This window comes from Amyelois transitella, chromosome 3, assembly GCF_032362555.1.
Source record: "Amyelois transitella isolate CPQ chromosome 3, ilAmyTran1.1, whole genome shotgun sequence".
NCBI classification, from domain to species: domain Eukaryota; kingdom Metazoa; phylum Arthropoda; class Insecta; order Lepidoptera; family Pyralidae; genus Amyelois; species Amyelois transitella.
The window spans coordinates 12,608,361-12,625,239 of record NC_083506.1 but is presented as its reverse complement, the minus strand read 5'-3'; the positions used below and the strand labels follow the sequence as shown (position 1 = coordinate 12,625,239).

Here is a 16,879-nt window from a genome sequence, read left to right as displayed (position 1 = left end):
CTGATTGCTTACGAAACTTCCCGAATAACGTTAAATCTTGACTTATATTTGCTGCGAGTTAGTTATCTGCGTGGAATGGAGAGACGCATGCGCCATGCTTACCTTATAACAATTTTGTAACTTCAGAATTTATTTGAACCTTTTTTTTAAAACCTACAAATCCAAATTTAGATGTACAGCTATCTTCTTGTAGCCGATGGGCTAGCAACCTGTTACTGTTTGAATCAATTCCATACATATATATAATCACGTCTATATCCCTTGCGGGGTAGACAGAGCCAGCAGTCTTGAAAAGACTTATTGGTCACGTTCAGCGAATTGGCTTAATGATAGAATTGAGATTCATATAGTGGCATGATGCTTAAAAGAAGAATTCCAACTCCCTCCCTCCCTTCTTACGACATCCATGTGAAGGAGATGGAGCGGTCCTATTCTTTTTTCCCCATCGTTCTATTCGTCTTTTTGAAACTGTTGGCTCTGTCTACCCTGTAAGGGATAAAGACGTGATTATATGTATGTTGTACATATTTTAAAGGCGTGATCAAATATTTCCATAACATGCCTTCCGTAGCAAAAGGGATTCCCCTTGTATATGCTGATTCGCATTTCGCTTGAAATTCCTTTAATTAGTATTAATTAAATACCTCTACAGTATTAATATAAATTAAACATTAATTTACTCTCCAAAATCATATAAAATATTCATTAAAGTCTGATATAATGTTACGTTATCAAAGAAAATATACTCTGTGGCTGATAATTGTTCGCGAGCGACAATAAATGTAATAAGGTTAGACAAATTTGTGGACCTGTGTTTAGGGTTTATATTTGAGACCTAACTAATTACAAGGGACATTATTCTAATGTTAGTCTGTTTGAAATTAAGGAATAAATTTGGTACTAATGAAAATTTAAAGCTGGCTGTATATAATCGTGTTACTTCTTAAATTTTCGTTTGTCTACATACATACATACATATGATCACGTCTTTATCCCTTACGGGGTAGACAGAGCCAACCGTCTTGAAAAGACTGATAGGCCACATTCAGCTGTTTGGCTTAATGATAGAATTGAGATTCAAATAGTGATGGGTTGCTAGCCCATCGCCTAAAAGAAGAATCCCAAGTTTATAAGCCTATCCCTTAGTCGCCTTTTACGACATCCATGGGAACGAGATGGAGTGGTCCTATTCTTTTTTGTATTGGTGCCGGGAACCACACGGCTTTCGTTTGTCTGTTTGCCAAATATCATCGAAATCAGTCTAGTGGTGTAAGTGACAAATAAAAAAATAAACAAATATTTCTATGTAAAATATTAGTAGGTACCTACCTACGAAAGACTGTGAATAAGTAAAATAATAAATGAAGAAAATATATTCAACAATCACAGGTTCAATAAACAAAAATCAAGAGTGAAATATCAAGATGATTCAAAAAGAATATTGTTGAAAGCACACTCAGTGTAATTGACACAAACAATTCACACAAACAGAAGAATAGACCACTTCGAATACTTAAATGAAAACCAAACACTCCCAAGGGATCCTTTTCGGTACTATAAAATCTGCCGTATTTTAGTTACCACCAATATTTTCAGTAATAATGAACCTTATGTCTATGCATTTAGAGTTTAGAGTCAACAGTGCAGAAATATTTATGGATTCAAGGAGCTGATAATCAAATAGTGTTTTATGGATATCAAGTTCCATTTTTTCACGTTAGCGCTGAACGGTATTGTCACAGTTCTTTTTTTAAATCTTGGCCTTCAGTGAATAATTAAGGTAGTTTCATGTTTCAAATTACTACGCCTGCGTAGCAAAATTTATGAACTACTATCGACCCGTCCTAGCTTCGCACGGGTATCATTTCTTATAAATTTCATACAAACGGTTACCCCCATTTTAATGCTTGAGGGTTGATTTTTGAAAAAAAAGTATCGTGTATTAGGTCGCGGATTTTTAACTATATACATATCAAATTTCGTTTGCATCTGTCCAGAGGTTTCGCTGTGTAAGCGGAACAGACAGAGAGACATTCTCATTTACAATATTAATTAGTAAGGGATTATTTATGTGACATGTGGCGGTGTTTTGGCGAGCTTAGTAAAACAGGTGTTAAAAGTGTCGGAAGGTTTTTAACTCATACATACATATGATCACGTCTATATCCCTTACGAGGTAGACAGAGCCAACAGTCTTGAAAAGACTGATAGGCTACGTTCAGCTGTTTGGCTGAATGATAGAATTGAGATTCAAATAGTGACGGGTTGCTAGCCTATCGCCTAAAAGAAGAATCCCAAGTTTATAAGGGAACCACACGACACATTAGTAAGGACAGTAAGGGATTTTATGTGATATGTGGGGGATTTTTGGTGTGCTTAGTAAAACAGTTGCTTAAAGGATTTTACTTAGTGGCATATATACATTTATATTTACTCAAGTCGCTTACTCCATTATTTTATAACTTATTGTATATATTTGATTGATTATCGTAAGGATATTATTTGTCTGCTATATTTATATAAGCACGCAATCCCTTGACATCGAAATTACAGGATTAATGACTTTGGCTACGGAGTTATATCGAAGTTATTCGATATCTAAATAACAATGTTATTAGCTTGTATTAACGGAGATGATAAAAATAACAAATTTATCAAACTATTCTACAAGCTCACTTGACCTGACCTTTGACTAGTACCTATAAATATGACTATTCAAAAATAGCTGACAATATTTGTATCCATTTTTGGTCAAATTAGGTATATGATAATAGAAAAACATGTCGTTTTCATCAAACAAAAAAAAAACGAACGATATTTTTAGGAAAAATAATAAAAACATAACGTTTATTTGTATGCAAAACATCCATGAGGCCTAATTTTTATCCGGCTGAAATATTTATAACCAGATCTAACTGGGTATGAAAGGGGAATAAAAATAACATTGTATGTTTTTGGGGTAAATGTTGATTGCGTGTAAAGAAAATTACAGGGGAGAAATGTTACACAGATACAAAGCTTTATTGTTTTATTTACGAAAACTTCGGGTTAATTATTCGTGATCTATACTAATGTTGTAAAGCTGAAGAGTTTGTTTGTTTGAACACGCTAATCTCAGAAACTACAGGTTCGAATTGAAAAATTATTTTTGTGTTGAAAAAACCATTTATAGAGGAAGGCTTTAGGCTATATAACATCACGCTGCAATTATAAGGACCGAAGAAATAAGAGAAAAAAACGGGGAAAATTATTCACCCTTGGCTTCAATGATGCCCAAAATAACTATTCCACGCGGACGGAGTCGCGGGCACAGCTGGTATCATATAAAATTTAATTAATTTCGGATAAAAGGGATCCATAATCAACACATTTTAAAATAATCATTTTTTTCCTAATTAATTAAAAATACAATAAGGTTGTTTATGAAAAATGAGAAATATATATAATAAATTTTATAAATCAAGAAATTAATCCTCGAGAATATATTTTGGGACATGATATTACAATGTTTTTTTTTTATTTTAAATTTCTTTTAACAACCCAATTAATTTTACCCAGAAAACTGATTGTCAGCCATTCATAATATGGAACATACTATAACATACATACATTACTTATTTTATCTCTTACGTGGAAAATATAACCACTCAGTCGTACACACATCCGAATGCCATTTTAAAGAAGATTGCTTAGTTACGTACTATTTCATAATATTTTTTATTTTATAATTATGAGGTATACCTACTTTATTAATTCCATCCAGTTTCAATAATCAAGCAAGGCACGTGCTGGTCTAATAATAAACAGTGGGTAGATGGTCGGCAGTAGTTTTACCAAACTCCCAACTTATTAACATCCGCAAGGTTATTTTAAACAAAGTACGCGTAGGTTGTGCTCCATTCTATTTTTACTCTATACCCTCCCTACCAACTCATGTGATTGTAGCCCGTGAACCGGATAATCGGAAATACGGATAATTGAAAGAATCGCCCGGCGTTTGACCTTATACGAAAGTAATCACCACGGACGGTTGATTAGGCTTGTTCTTTTGTGAGGACTGTACACGGAATGGGTCGAAATTCTCCGATATAACGTCTTCTTTTACCCTAAATCTGTAGGTAATAATAGAAATCCATCATATTATATTATAAATGCGGAAATCAGTTTGTTGGTAACATATATACATACATATGATCACGTTTATAACCATTGCGGGGTAAAAACTTATATAGATAAACATCCAAGACCCAGGCCAATCAGAGAAAGTACGTTGCTCATCATGCCCTGACCGGAATTCGAACCCGGGGCGTTCGGTGATACAGAACACACAGAAGCCGACGGCCGATAATATGTAGTAACTAGAGGCCGCCCGCGACATCGTCCGCGTGGAATCATTCCCGCGGGGACTCCATGATAAAAAGTAGCCTTCATATATGTTATTTTGGGTCTTCAGCTACCTACATACCAAATTTCATCGTAATCGGTTCAGTAGTTTTTGCATGAGAGAGTTACAAACATCCATACTGACATCCTGACATACTCACAAAATTTCGCATTTATAATATTTGTAGGATAGAGGAAGGTTAAGTGACATTATAGACCCACAAAATAAAATTCATCAAACCAGCTAACCTCAAACAAAATGTGCATAGAATATAAGTCGAACATCAATTATTCTATCTATGAATTCGTGAAAGCATTCGGCTTTTGTACCGCTATACCAATCATGGAATTTCGCTATTGAATTGACGTCACGGTCACATTTTCTATTAAAATATGTAAAGCACTTTGTGAATTAAAATATATGGATCAGGGAGTGATTACTGAAGTCACCGTATCATAAGATATATAATCGCTGATATATAAAGCGATAGGCTTAGAATTCTTCTTTTAGGTGATGGGCTAGCAACCTGCCACTATTTGAATCTCAATTCTATCAGTAAGCCTAACAGCTTAACGTGACCTGTCAGTCTTTTCAAGACTGTTGGCTCTGTCTATACCGCAAGGGATATAGGCATGACTATACACTCATTCATGTCATTCATTTCAATCATTCATTCTACACTCTACATTCATTCATGTTTTTTTAATGTAGACAATGTGTATTCGTCCATGATTTAGATTTAAGAGATATATATTTGTACATTAACGTCCGATGAAAATGCTGCAGTGTAGTTTATTCCGCCGCTTCTTCTACACATGCGCTTTGGAAGCGGTAGTAGTTATAACTAGCTTTCCGCCCGCGGCTTCGCCCACGTGTAATTCGGTTATATATAGCGTTTTTTAATGATCTCGACAGGGCTTTTTCTTCCACAGGCTGAAATCTTGTTACAACTGGAATTAAATATAGCCTGTGTTACTCGGGGATGATGTAGCTTTCTAATGGTGAATGTTTGAAATCGATTCAGTAGTTTCGGAGTTTATCGATTACATGTGTAAACAAACAAACATATAAAAAAATAGATTGTTCCTCTTTATAATATTAGTATACATACAAATCTATATAGAAAAAGTAAAGCAAGACAAAATCATCGTCTCAAAAGAAAAAAAAACAGGATTTATAGGACGAAGAGGCCTTACAGGATTTCCTTGTAAACAATATTTTTCATAGAAACATTCAAACATGGTAAATAGGGTAAAATAGGGATTTAAAGGCGTGATGTTATTAATGTTATGCATGTATGTACATAATTATGTATGTTATTATGTATGTTAAAGAGATGACTGAAAGTTGTCATACAAAGTCTTTTTTTTTAAGGATGGGAAATCATCAAATGACCTCTCCCGCTCTGGGTGGAACGGAAGGGAGTGTCAGACTTTTACTGACTAAAACCCACCTCGTTCCTTCAGTTGCCCTTTGCGTTCCGGGGCCACGGTATCTCGTTAGAACTTTCCCGCAGCCCCGGCTCAGTTTATCCCGTTTCCCCCCCTTGGGGGTTGACATTTCAAAAATCCCTTCTTAGTGCTCACTTATGTTACTAAAGGAACCTCCGTTCAAAATCTCAGACTCCTATACCGAGCGGTTTCGGCTGTGCGTTAATAAATCAGTCACCCAATCGCACCCCCTAAATCACGATTGGAGGGTAGTTTGAAAAAACTTATAATGTCAAACATATTTACTTGCCTATGTACGTGTTCATGCCAAGTTTCAAGTTTATAAACCCAAGGAATAAGATTTTTCATAGAAAAGTTTTTACCCCTTTTCCCCCCCTTGGGGGTTGAATTTCCAAAAATTCTTTCTTAGTGCTCCCCTACATATCCCAAGGAACCTACATTCCAAATTTCAGCTGTCTACGACCAGTAGTTTCGACTGTGCGTTGTCTGTCAGTCAGTCACTCAGTAACGGAAGAGTTTTATATATATAGATTAGATTTAAGTGATGTGACGTCAATAAGTGATACCTTGTATCCAATTTTGAAAATAAATCTATTCTATTCTATTCTATACTATATTTATATCTCTATAATCAATCGATGCACAACGGTAAGCCCAACTCTTTCGACCTAGAGCTTCCAAGCTCTTTGTAAGGTCACGGTAAGCTGCTAAGCTTATTTGCATAAGGTGAATGAAGATTGCCAAGTAATGCAAAAGTTTCGAACAACACACTGAAGCTACTTAAAAGTTTCCTTTTTAAGTAATAAGCTCCCGAGGTTTTCTCATGCTCAAGGTACTAAGGGCGTATTGTTTGGGACGTATACCGCTTTCGGCTTGAGACAGTCATTTGATTTTAATGAAGCTGCCCGAATTGAATCGTAGCGCGTGCGATGATTCCGGCTGGAACAACATTAATCAAGATAAAAAAGGAACTGCGCATACTGTTAGCTGATTTTCAATTGTTACGATATATTTGAACCTTTTGGGTTAGAAACTCTGGGACCGTGGGGCTTATATGCCCTTCAGCTTTTCCAACAATTGTCGAAAAACCTGATTGAGGTATCTCGCGACCGGAGGGCTGGAAATTATCTGGCTCAGAGAATCAGCGTTGCCATTCAAAATTGCATGTTGATTTTATGCAGGGTACTGTACAATTTGTATAATAAATTTAAGTTTGTAATCATCTTTTTTTTCTTTCTTTTTTATAAGTAGTTGTAGCTTTAGTTTAAATTTGAGTTCATTTTAATTTAAACACAAAAAAAAAAAAATGTTACCTTATCCGAAATCCCCAAATTTCTACATATATTTTGAATAACGCTTTAAACAAAATTTCGCCAAACATAATTAATATTTCAGGGCGGTTTAAACTCCGGAACAGGTGTACACCGTGATTTATATTTGAAATACTGTGCACTGAAAGTGGTATTAGCTCGGACCAACCTGGTAACATTAAAATTTTGAAGTCAGAAATTGTAATTTGTGATATAAAAAAAATGTCTATTAAACCTAAACCTAACCTCTTCAACCTCTCTTAGGTTAGGTACATTTATTTTCAGACAGACATATTTTTCATCACTTACATGTAAACATAAAATACAAAGGTTACAGTGCCAAAATTAAATTGATTGATCTATATCTGACTAGTTTTTACCCAAACCTTGGCTTCAAGGAAATTTCTAGAAAAAAATGCTCGGATAGTTGATGATATTCTCACAATATTTCATCCAAATCCATCAAGTAAAGCTGTCACGGATAGACAAAATGTAGCATGCCAGACATATTCAGAAAGAAAGTTTTGAGAGCGTCGGTGGTAGAATCAGTAAGGTGCCTGGTTAAAACGCGTGTTACGCGTAAAGGCACCGGTTCGAATCCCACCGCAGTCATGTACCAATGACTATTTTCAAAAATAACGTTCATGAAAAATATCGTTAAGAAACATTCAAGCAACAAGATGTGCAATCGTGATCCAATAAGGTTTTAGGTTCCGCTGCAAAGTTTACGGACATCAAATATGAGTCGCTTCGTGTAAAAACCTGACTCACCCAATCAAGGATCCATAGTTAAAGGCATACCCCAGGCTCCTCTCCAGAGTGGTGAGGCTGTTAACCAGATTATATCTAGGAGGATGAATATAAAAAGAATTCAGTACAAGAATTCAGTAGGTACTCACTCCATCTCTTTCCCATGGATGTCATAAAAGGCGACTAAGGGATAGGCTTACAACCTTGGGATTCTTTTTTAGGCGATGGGCTAGCAACCTGTCACTATTTGAATCTCAGTTCTATCATTAAGCCATATAGCTGAACGTGGCCATTCAGTGTTTTCAAGACTGTTGGCTCTGTCTACCCCGCAAGGGATATAGACGTGACCATATGTATGTACACTTTCTTTCTGGGATTGGGATATGGGACGTGGGATTTGAACCCGTGCATTTCTGCCCATTACATATTTTTACCAGGCACCTTAACGATTCGACCAATGACACTCTTAACAAATATTTTTATTTTAATAAAACAAAAAATCTGATTATTTCAAACTAAAACATAATCAATTTCCCTCTAATTGCAGGATTTGAACCGAAATATAACTTTCCGACCACAACTTTAGAAACAAAATAACTCGCAAAATAACAACATAGAGGAATTTTTATGATACAATCTTAAGAGCATGCGCATAAAGCTCTGTTGGTCCGGACATTCCGAAAACCGGGTCAGATCCGGATCCGGTTACCCGACTCTAATAGCAGCGTCGGAGTGCACGGATAATAAGTGTGTAGTCTATGGAAATTTTAGGCTCGGGAATTTTATAACGAAATTTATATGTACGAGTACGATATGTGATATTTTTATGTACGAGCGTAGGTAGGTTTGTTTTTGTGTTGTTTGAGTACTTTATTTTTATTAAATATTGAAAATGAAATCACTACATAGTATAAAACAAAGTCGCTATTTTAGTCTGTTTGTCTGTATGCTTAAATCTTTAAAATTACGCAATGGATGCGGTTTTTTGTAACAGGTAGAGTGATTCAAGAGGAAGGTTTTTATGTATAATTTTTTCCGAATTTTGCACCCGCGCGAAGCCGGGGCGGGTCGCTAGTACTACATATATAATAAAACGGTTAAAATTTTTTGTTTCGAGAATTTATTTTAACATTTTTGTCTGTCCGCCTGTATCTGACTGTATGACCAAGATTCAACCCGAAATTTACGCGGACGAAGTCGCGGGCAACAGCTAGTTATAAAAAAATACAGATTTCGATTCAAAGATTTTTGGACCAAACTGAGAAGGATGTACGAGTCATGCGATATTGTGATAGGTTCCCGGCACCAATAAAAAAAGAACAGGACCCCTCCATCCCGTTCCCATGGATGTCGTAAAGGCGACTAAGGGATAGGCTTATAAACTTGGGATTCTTTAAACGATGGGCTAGCAACCTGTCACTATTTGAATCTCAATTATATCATTAAGCCAAATAGCTGAACGTGGTCTATCAGTCTTTTCAAGACTGTCGGCTCTGTCTACCTCGCAAGGGATATAGACGTGATTATATGTATGTATGTTCGATTCAACCCTTTATAACGGTGAGGGCAAACATCGTGAGGAAACTTGCACATTCAGGCAGATGGATGTGTAACCATGATCGATCCAATACGGGTTAGGTTTACGCGCAAAGGTTGTGGAGGTCTGATGGGAGTCGCTTCGTGTAAAAACCTGACTCACCCAATCAAGGATCCATAGTTGAAGGCATACCCCGGGCTCCTCTCCTGAGTGGTGAGGATGAAACCGGGACTAAAGCCAGGAGAAAGACTATGAGAGTTTTATTAGACTATAGAATTTTTATGTGACAAGGAAATTTAAGAACGCATCGACAAGCGATATTGTGACCAAGTAAAATACTAATCTTAATCTATATATTTTTTTGTATAATATTATAATCAGAAATTTGCATGCCTATTTTAGGTTAAGAGTGAGAAACATAAATGTACTTTGACTTGTAATACGACTTTTAACGCAAATAAACTTACTTACTTACTTACTAGAGACACAGATTGTTGGTAGCAAGATATTGCTTGTTTGTTTGTAATATCTTTATTGTATTGAACGTATCTTGGTCAAATTAAGGACGTCCTGGTTAGATAAGGGTCAGGTCAAGAGTACCGAAACCGCCGAGCTTGCATGGAAAGAGTTATGAATGTGGATGAAGCGAAGGAAGTATGCAGAGATCGTGGCAAGTGGAAAGAGGTAGTCTCTGCCTACCCCTCCGAGAAAGAGGCGCGATCTTATATATGTATGTATCTTTATTGTACAAGCGAAATTACACAAAAACACAGTTTTGTAAGAAAAAAAAACAAAGGCGGACTTATCCCATTTAGGGATCTCTTCCAGTCAACTATTGAATCATTAAGAAGAGAGTTATGTTATTATTAGGTCAAGAGTACCCGAAACTGACGAGCTTGCATGAAGAGATTTATGAATGTGGATGAAGCGAAAGAAGTGTGCAAGGATTATGGCAAGTGGAAAGATGTGTTATCTGCCTACCCCTCCGGGAAAGAGGCGTGATTTATGTAGGTATGTGTGTAAGAGAGAGTTGGGTTTAATTAGTTCTACATTCATTCATGTTTTTTAATGTAGACAATGTGCATTCGTCCACCATGTACTTTTAAAAGATCTATATTTGTAAATTGACGGCCGATGAAAATGCTGCAGTGCAGTTTGTTCCGCCGCTTCTTCTACACATGCACTTTGGAAGCGGTAGTTGTTATAATCAGAATTAAGTGATGTGACGCCAAAAAGTGATACCTTGTATCCAATTTTGGAAAATAAATCTATTCTATTCTAGAGTTACTTACTTGAATATTGTTTTGTGCAATCCATCAAAGAACAGATATTAAAAAAAAAAGCTAATTACTCACTGACAGAAACAGACGCAACGAAAAGTTTCAGGAGAGCTTTTTTTTTATCTTACCGAGTTCAATCCAAAGTTGACCCTAACTAGTTTGTCGGGAGGAATTCGGGGCCATCCTATTAACTCCACTTAGCCCTGGGTTCATATAACTTTGGGTGTTGCTATGCGGTTTTAACCACCGACGGAAAATAAGGGATGTTATAAGTTTCATATGAAAAATATTTGTATAATCTGTGAAGTTGTGGAAAAAAATCTTTTCGAAACGTGATATCTGTATGTCATGTACGTAAATGGGTTCCGGGTGCCGTGTGGTTACCGAAACTTTAGGATGGAACCAATACATATCTTTCCCATGGATGTCGTAAAAGGTGACTGGGATTTCTCTAGTAGGCGATGGGCTAGCAAGCTTTAAGCTATAAGCACTACATATATTTAAATCTTAATGAAAATAAAAGTCACATATAAATCTTCTTTCATTCAAAATATCACATTACATATTAAAACTCTTTAAAAATGTGTAGAAAAAAAACCACAAAATTTAACAGGCTTTCAGGACAAAGTTTAAAATGTTAAAATTCGTAATCCAAAGTTCGTGAAAGGAAGGTAGGTATGGTTTGATGTGAATGTCCTTTCGAATATTATGCTAGCCCACGCAGTCTTTCCTTAAAATTTTTGAATATTCTAATGGAGGTCATTCACCCGTCTGGAGGTTCAAATTATATTATTTTCATAGTTCTTTCTTTTTAGCAATGTAGGTTTTCAAATGCAGCACTCTATTTGTTTGAAAGAATAATTTAAGATCTTGCATCGTCTCATGGCGAATTCGAAATATTTCAAAACGTGTTATCTCTTTTTTTGATATAATATGTATAAAAAAGACAGAAAAATATATGTATCCCCTGCGGGGAAGACAGATCCAACGGCCTATTGGCCTATCAGTCTCGAAAAGACTGATAGGCTACGTTCAGCTGTTTGACTTAAAGATAGAATCGAGATTCAATAGTGACAGATTGCTAGCCCATCGCCTAAAAGAAGAATCCCAAGTTTATAAGTATGTATATCCCTTAGTCCCCATGTAAAATCACACAGATTAAACTAGCGGCTAGCATAGTCTAAATTTTAAGATAAATCAGATTAAAGTAAGTTCAAGGTCAAGAGACGAGTTATGTCATGGCATAACTCGACGATACTACGTTTTATATAAAGAAATTAATGATTAAAATATTTATATATATGAGAAAAGTAGGACTATAGACAATACCTAAACCCATTAAAGATCCCTAGAGCCGTGTGGTTCCCGGCACCAATACAAAAAAGAATAGGACCACTCCATGTCTTTCCTATGGATGTCGTAAAGGCGACTAAGGGATAGTCTTACAAACTTGGGATTCTTTTTAAGGCGTTAGGCTAGCAACCTGTCACTTTTTGATTCTCAATTCTATCAGTAAACCAAGCGTGGCCATTCAGTCTTTTCAAGACTGTTGGCTCCATCTGCCCCGCAAGGGATATAGACGTGACGTGGAGTGATTTATGTAGAGCCAAAATTCACGAAGACTATGATTTTGAAATAAAATCTGATCTTACATTAGATTGACCAATTAGACGTGATCCCATTACAATCTGCCGTTTTCTCATTAAAAGAGCTATAAAAGGGATTTAAAAAGTAAAAAAAAATACATGAATTTTAAATTTGTACATTTCACGCCATTTATAAATTATTGCGATGAGGGTGTTAGCCCGACACCTCACTTAAAACTTTTAATATTATAAATGAGTTTTGTTTAGTTCAAATTGAAAACCTTTGAGAAGTGTATAAATACATCAAGGTTATTATGTAGTTCTCAGAAGCCAACTGGCTCATACGAATCTAAGAATATAAAATAAGGTTAGAATAAAATTCGATATTAGGTATGTATATATAGGCCGAGGGTCATAGCTACGAAATGAAACGTGGTAATAATTCTTATTCTTACATACATACATATGGTCACGAATATATCCCTTATGGGGTAGACAGAGCCAACAGTCTTGAAAAGACTGATAGGCCACGCTCAGCTATTTGGCTAAATGATAGAATTGACATTCAAATAGTGACAGGTTGCTAGCCCATCGCCTAAAAAAGTATCCCAAGTTTGTAAGCCTTAGTTCTTAGTCGCCTTTTACGACATCCATGGGAAAGAGATGGAGTGGTCCTATTCTTTTTTGTATTGGTGCCGGGAACCACACGCCACATAATTCTTATTCGTTATACCTTTACAAGTTAATCCTACAACTTACAAATAATATGAACACGAAAGTTTGTTAGCATGTGTGGAAATGTGTTTGTTACTTTTGCATGCAAAAACTACTGATTTACTACTGGTTCCCGGCACCGACAGAACATAGAATAGGATCATTCCATCTCGTTCCCATGGATGTCGTAAAAGACGATTAAGGGATAGGCTTCTAAAATTGGGACTCTTTTTTTTAAGCGATGGGCTAACAACCTGTCACTGTTTGAATCTCAATTCTATCTTAAAGCCAAAAAGCTGAACGTGACCTATCAGTCTTTTCAAGACTGTTGGCTCTGTCTACCCCGCATGGATATGGACGTGATTATATGCATGTTAGTATGTTTATTTAAATATGCGCACGAGCAAGATCGCAACATAACGCTGTAGAATAACAATATTTTTCACGATTCGGTATCATTCTCTCAACCCATAATTGGCAACAAGAATGCACCTTTTGATTCTGTCACTAATTGACACTTCTGTTCAGTCACAACGAACAAATTGGTCGAAACGATCAATGTTTTTCATTTTTATTTCACGTAAACATACATACATACTTACATATATCTCTTGGATGGAAGAATAGGACCACTCTGTCTCTTTCCCATGGATTTCGTAAAATGTGACTAAGGGATAGGCTTATAAACTTGAGATTCTTCTTTAAGACAACGTGCTTGCAACCTGTCACTTGCCAGGCCCTGATTCAGCATAATGTCGCAGGTGTATACACCTAAACGCTGATACATACATACATACATAAAATCACGCCTCTTTCCCGGAGGGTTAGGCAGAGACTACATCTTTCCACTTGCCACGATCTCTGCATACTTCCTTCGCTTCATCCACATTCATAACTCTCTACATGCAAGCTCGGCGGTTTCGAGTACTCTTGACCTGACCCTTTACCAGGACGTCCTTAATTTGATCAAGATACGACGCTGATGATTCTGCTAATTTAAAATTACCACAGTCTATTTCGATTCCTATTCTCTGTCTACCCCGCAAGGGATATAGACGTGATTATATGTATGTATGTATTTCGATTCCCCCCTCCACGGCCAAGGCCGCCTTGCATAACATAATACACAATACAATCATGATGCCCAAACTTTCGCTCCAGCTATTCACACTGAACGGTAAGCAATCTAAAGGAATAAGGTTTCTAACGAATTTTCCGACCCATTGAACGCCTTCGAGAAACAGCTATGTATCTATTCATACAAAATGCGTAGCATATATATATATATATATATTTATTTATCTATATATCAGCCGCGCTATGTATCTATTCATACAGACGAATGCGTAGCATGTATATATTTTTTTATTTATTTATATATCTGTCGTGCCGTGTGGTTCCTGGCACCAATAGAAAATAGGACCACTCCATTTCTTTCCTATGGATATCATAAAAGACGACTAAGGAATATCAGTTCTATCATTAAGCCAAACAGCTGAACGTGGCCTATCAGTCTTTTCAAGACTGTTGGCTCTGTTTAGACCGCAAGACCGATATAGACGTGATTATATGTACGTATGTATGTATGTTTTTTTTTCAATTTTGAAGTATTATTTAACAAGAGATAGGGAAATGAGGCACGTTCGAGGATATATTATAGCAGTGAAGCTGCTAAAAGTATTAATTGGATAAAAATCTAAATAAAATATAGATACCCACTTAGATACTAGTAATTATTGATGCTCTTATGTCAGTAAGCATTAGTGATTGAGTAAGGTCTAACTTTAAGAAAACACTAGCTGTGCCCGCGGCTTCGTCCGCATGGAATATTTATTTTGGGCATCATTGAAGCCCTCAAGAATCGTGGCAAGTGGAAAGATGTAGTCTCTACCTACCCCGACGGGAAAAAAGGCGTGATTTTATTATGACTAACACAATTTGACCTAAATTTGTGTGGCAAAATAAATGCTCAAGGCATGATTTCCAATTCCTTTGATCAGCCATTCTTCATATAATGAAGACGAGGAAGCGCCTCGCATATCAATGGCTTATTACAATAATGATGCTAATTAATTGTTATAAATAGGCAAAGCTGATTAGGGGATGCGATTTCGGGAACGTGTTACCATCTGTTATGATGTGACATTCATTTGATTTTGGGCTCAAAACATTTTTCTTTTTGTTCTAGATTTTAGAAAAAGTACCTAATAATTTTAGTTTAGTTTAGTAAAATAATGAAAACTATTTTCTTAATAGATTTTTTTTATATTATAAGATATTACAACTAATTATAAACTAGAGTGTAACACAGTATCTTTTTAAATAGGTATAAAAGTGTAGCCATAGTCAAGAAAACTATTTAAAAACTTTTAAGCATTTTCATTAGTTTGTTTTTATTGATAGACAGTTATTCTATTTAATTATTCAGTCTTTACATTTTTCCATACACTTTTTTAAATATAAAAAACTCGTGACCGGAGGGCTGGTCTTTATTTTGCTCAAAAGATAAGCATTGCTGCAAAAGATAAGCAATGCTGCCAGCCTTCTAGGCACTTTACCTCAAGACTCCGATCTGCCGGGACTTGCATTTTTGTAAATGAGTGTAAGTTTTATATTTAGGCTTATTTGTATTTTTTTTCGTTTTCATTAATTAGTTTTTTTTAGATTTATTTTAGTTTAATAGTTTAAGCTATTCGCTTCCTAACGTTTTAAAAGTATTTCCCAAAAAATGAAGAAAACTAACAAAACTTCTCAAGTTTCTTTTGAACTGAAACTAGACCGAAATGCATTAAAATCACCACATAAAACATTCATTTTTTTTTAACAAAGATATTCCCGCTGAAAACTTACCTAGCTAATTAAATAGCTGAACCAGTGGCCATTCAGTCTTTTCAAGACTGTTGGCTCTGTCTACTCCGCAAGGGATATAGACGTGACCATATGTATGTATGTATGTATGTAAAACTTACCTAACTCGCTGCTTATTTCAGCCTCGATCACTTGGGCGACCAACTCGCGTGTCCGCGGGTGCATTCGCGTGAAATGCACGCGCGACCTGCCATGCCTTATCAGCGTTCTACCACTGTGCCGCACATGCTTAAAATCACTTTTATGCTCACAATACACAAAAGTCGCGATGTACAACAACAAAAGCGTCCGCATTTTCACGGCATCGCGCCGCGTCCGCCCGCCGCGACGACTCAGCGAATACTGACGGAACGGGCTCGTCCTACAATAAGTATTATTTTTTTTTTTTTTATTTTTCAAATTTTGATTTTTGAATTTTTTGTGTTTTGTGGCCAGTAAGAAAACTTTTTTAAATATTAATTTATTAAGATAGTTTGTTTTTAATTAAAGGTTTTATTTGAAGTACAAAATATTAATTATCTTCGTTAAGGTTTCAAATTAGTTTTGTCTTATATTGACTTTAGGTTAACAAACCTTTAAGATGTAAATATCAATTGGTATTTATTTAAAGTATCGGATTTTGCTTTGTATCATCAAAATTTTAATGAATTGCGCTGACTAATATTAAAATGTGCGTCTAGCTGTCAACTTCAAGAGTGATACAGGACGGGGTAGACAGAGCCAACAGTCTTGAAAATACTGAAAGGCCACGTTCAGCTGTATGGCTTAATGATGAAATTGAAATTCAATATAGAGACATAAAAAGTTGTTAGCCCATCGCGTACCCATATAAGACAAGTTGCAAGTCCAGCCTAAAAGAAGAATCCCAAGTTTATGAGCCTATCCCGCACTCGCCTTTTACGACATCCATTAGCAATATATAAAGTGGTCGTATTCTAAATGCCGAAAACGACACGGAATTAAAATTATCTCAGTTCCATTAAGCATACAAGTGATCGA

At 36.0% G+C, this 16,879-nt stretch overlaps 1 protein-coding gene across 1 annotated transcript in view; it reads right to left on the bottom strand.

Moving 5' to 3' along the window:
- LOC106132975 (metabotropic glycine receptor) overlaps positions 1-16,174 on the bottom strand; it is a 113,981-nt gene extending 97,807 nt beyond the window's left edge. Inside the window, exon 1 of the mRNA XM_060949019.1 lies at positions 16,013-16,174. Within this exon, the coding sequence (XP_060805002.1) occupies positions 16,013-16,174 (162 nt within the window). The remainder of the gene's footprint in view (positions 1-16,012) is intronic.
- Positions 16,175-16,879: the final 705 nt, after the last annotated feature.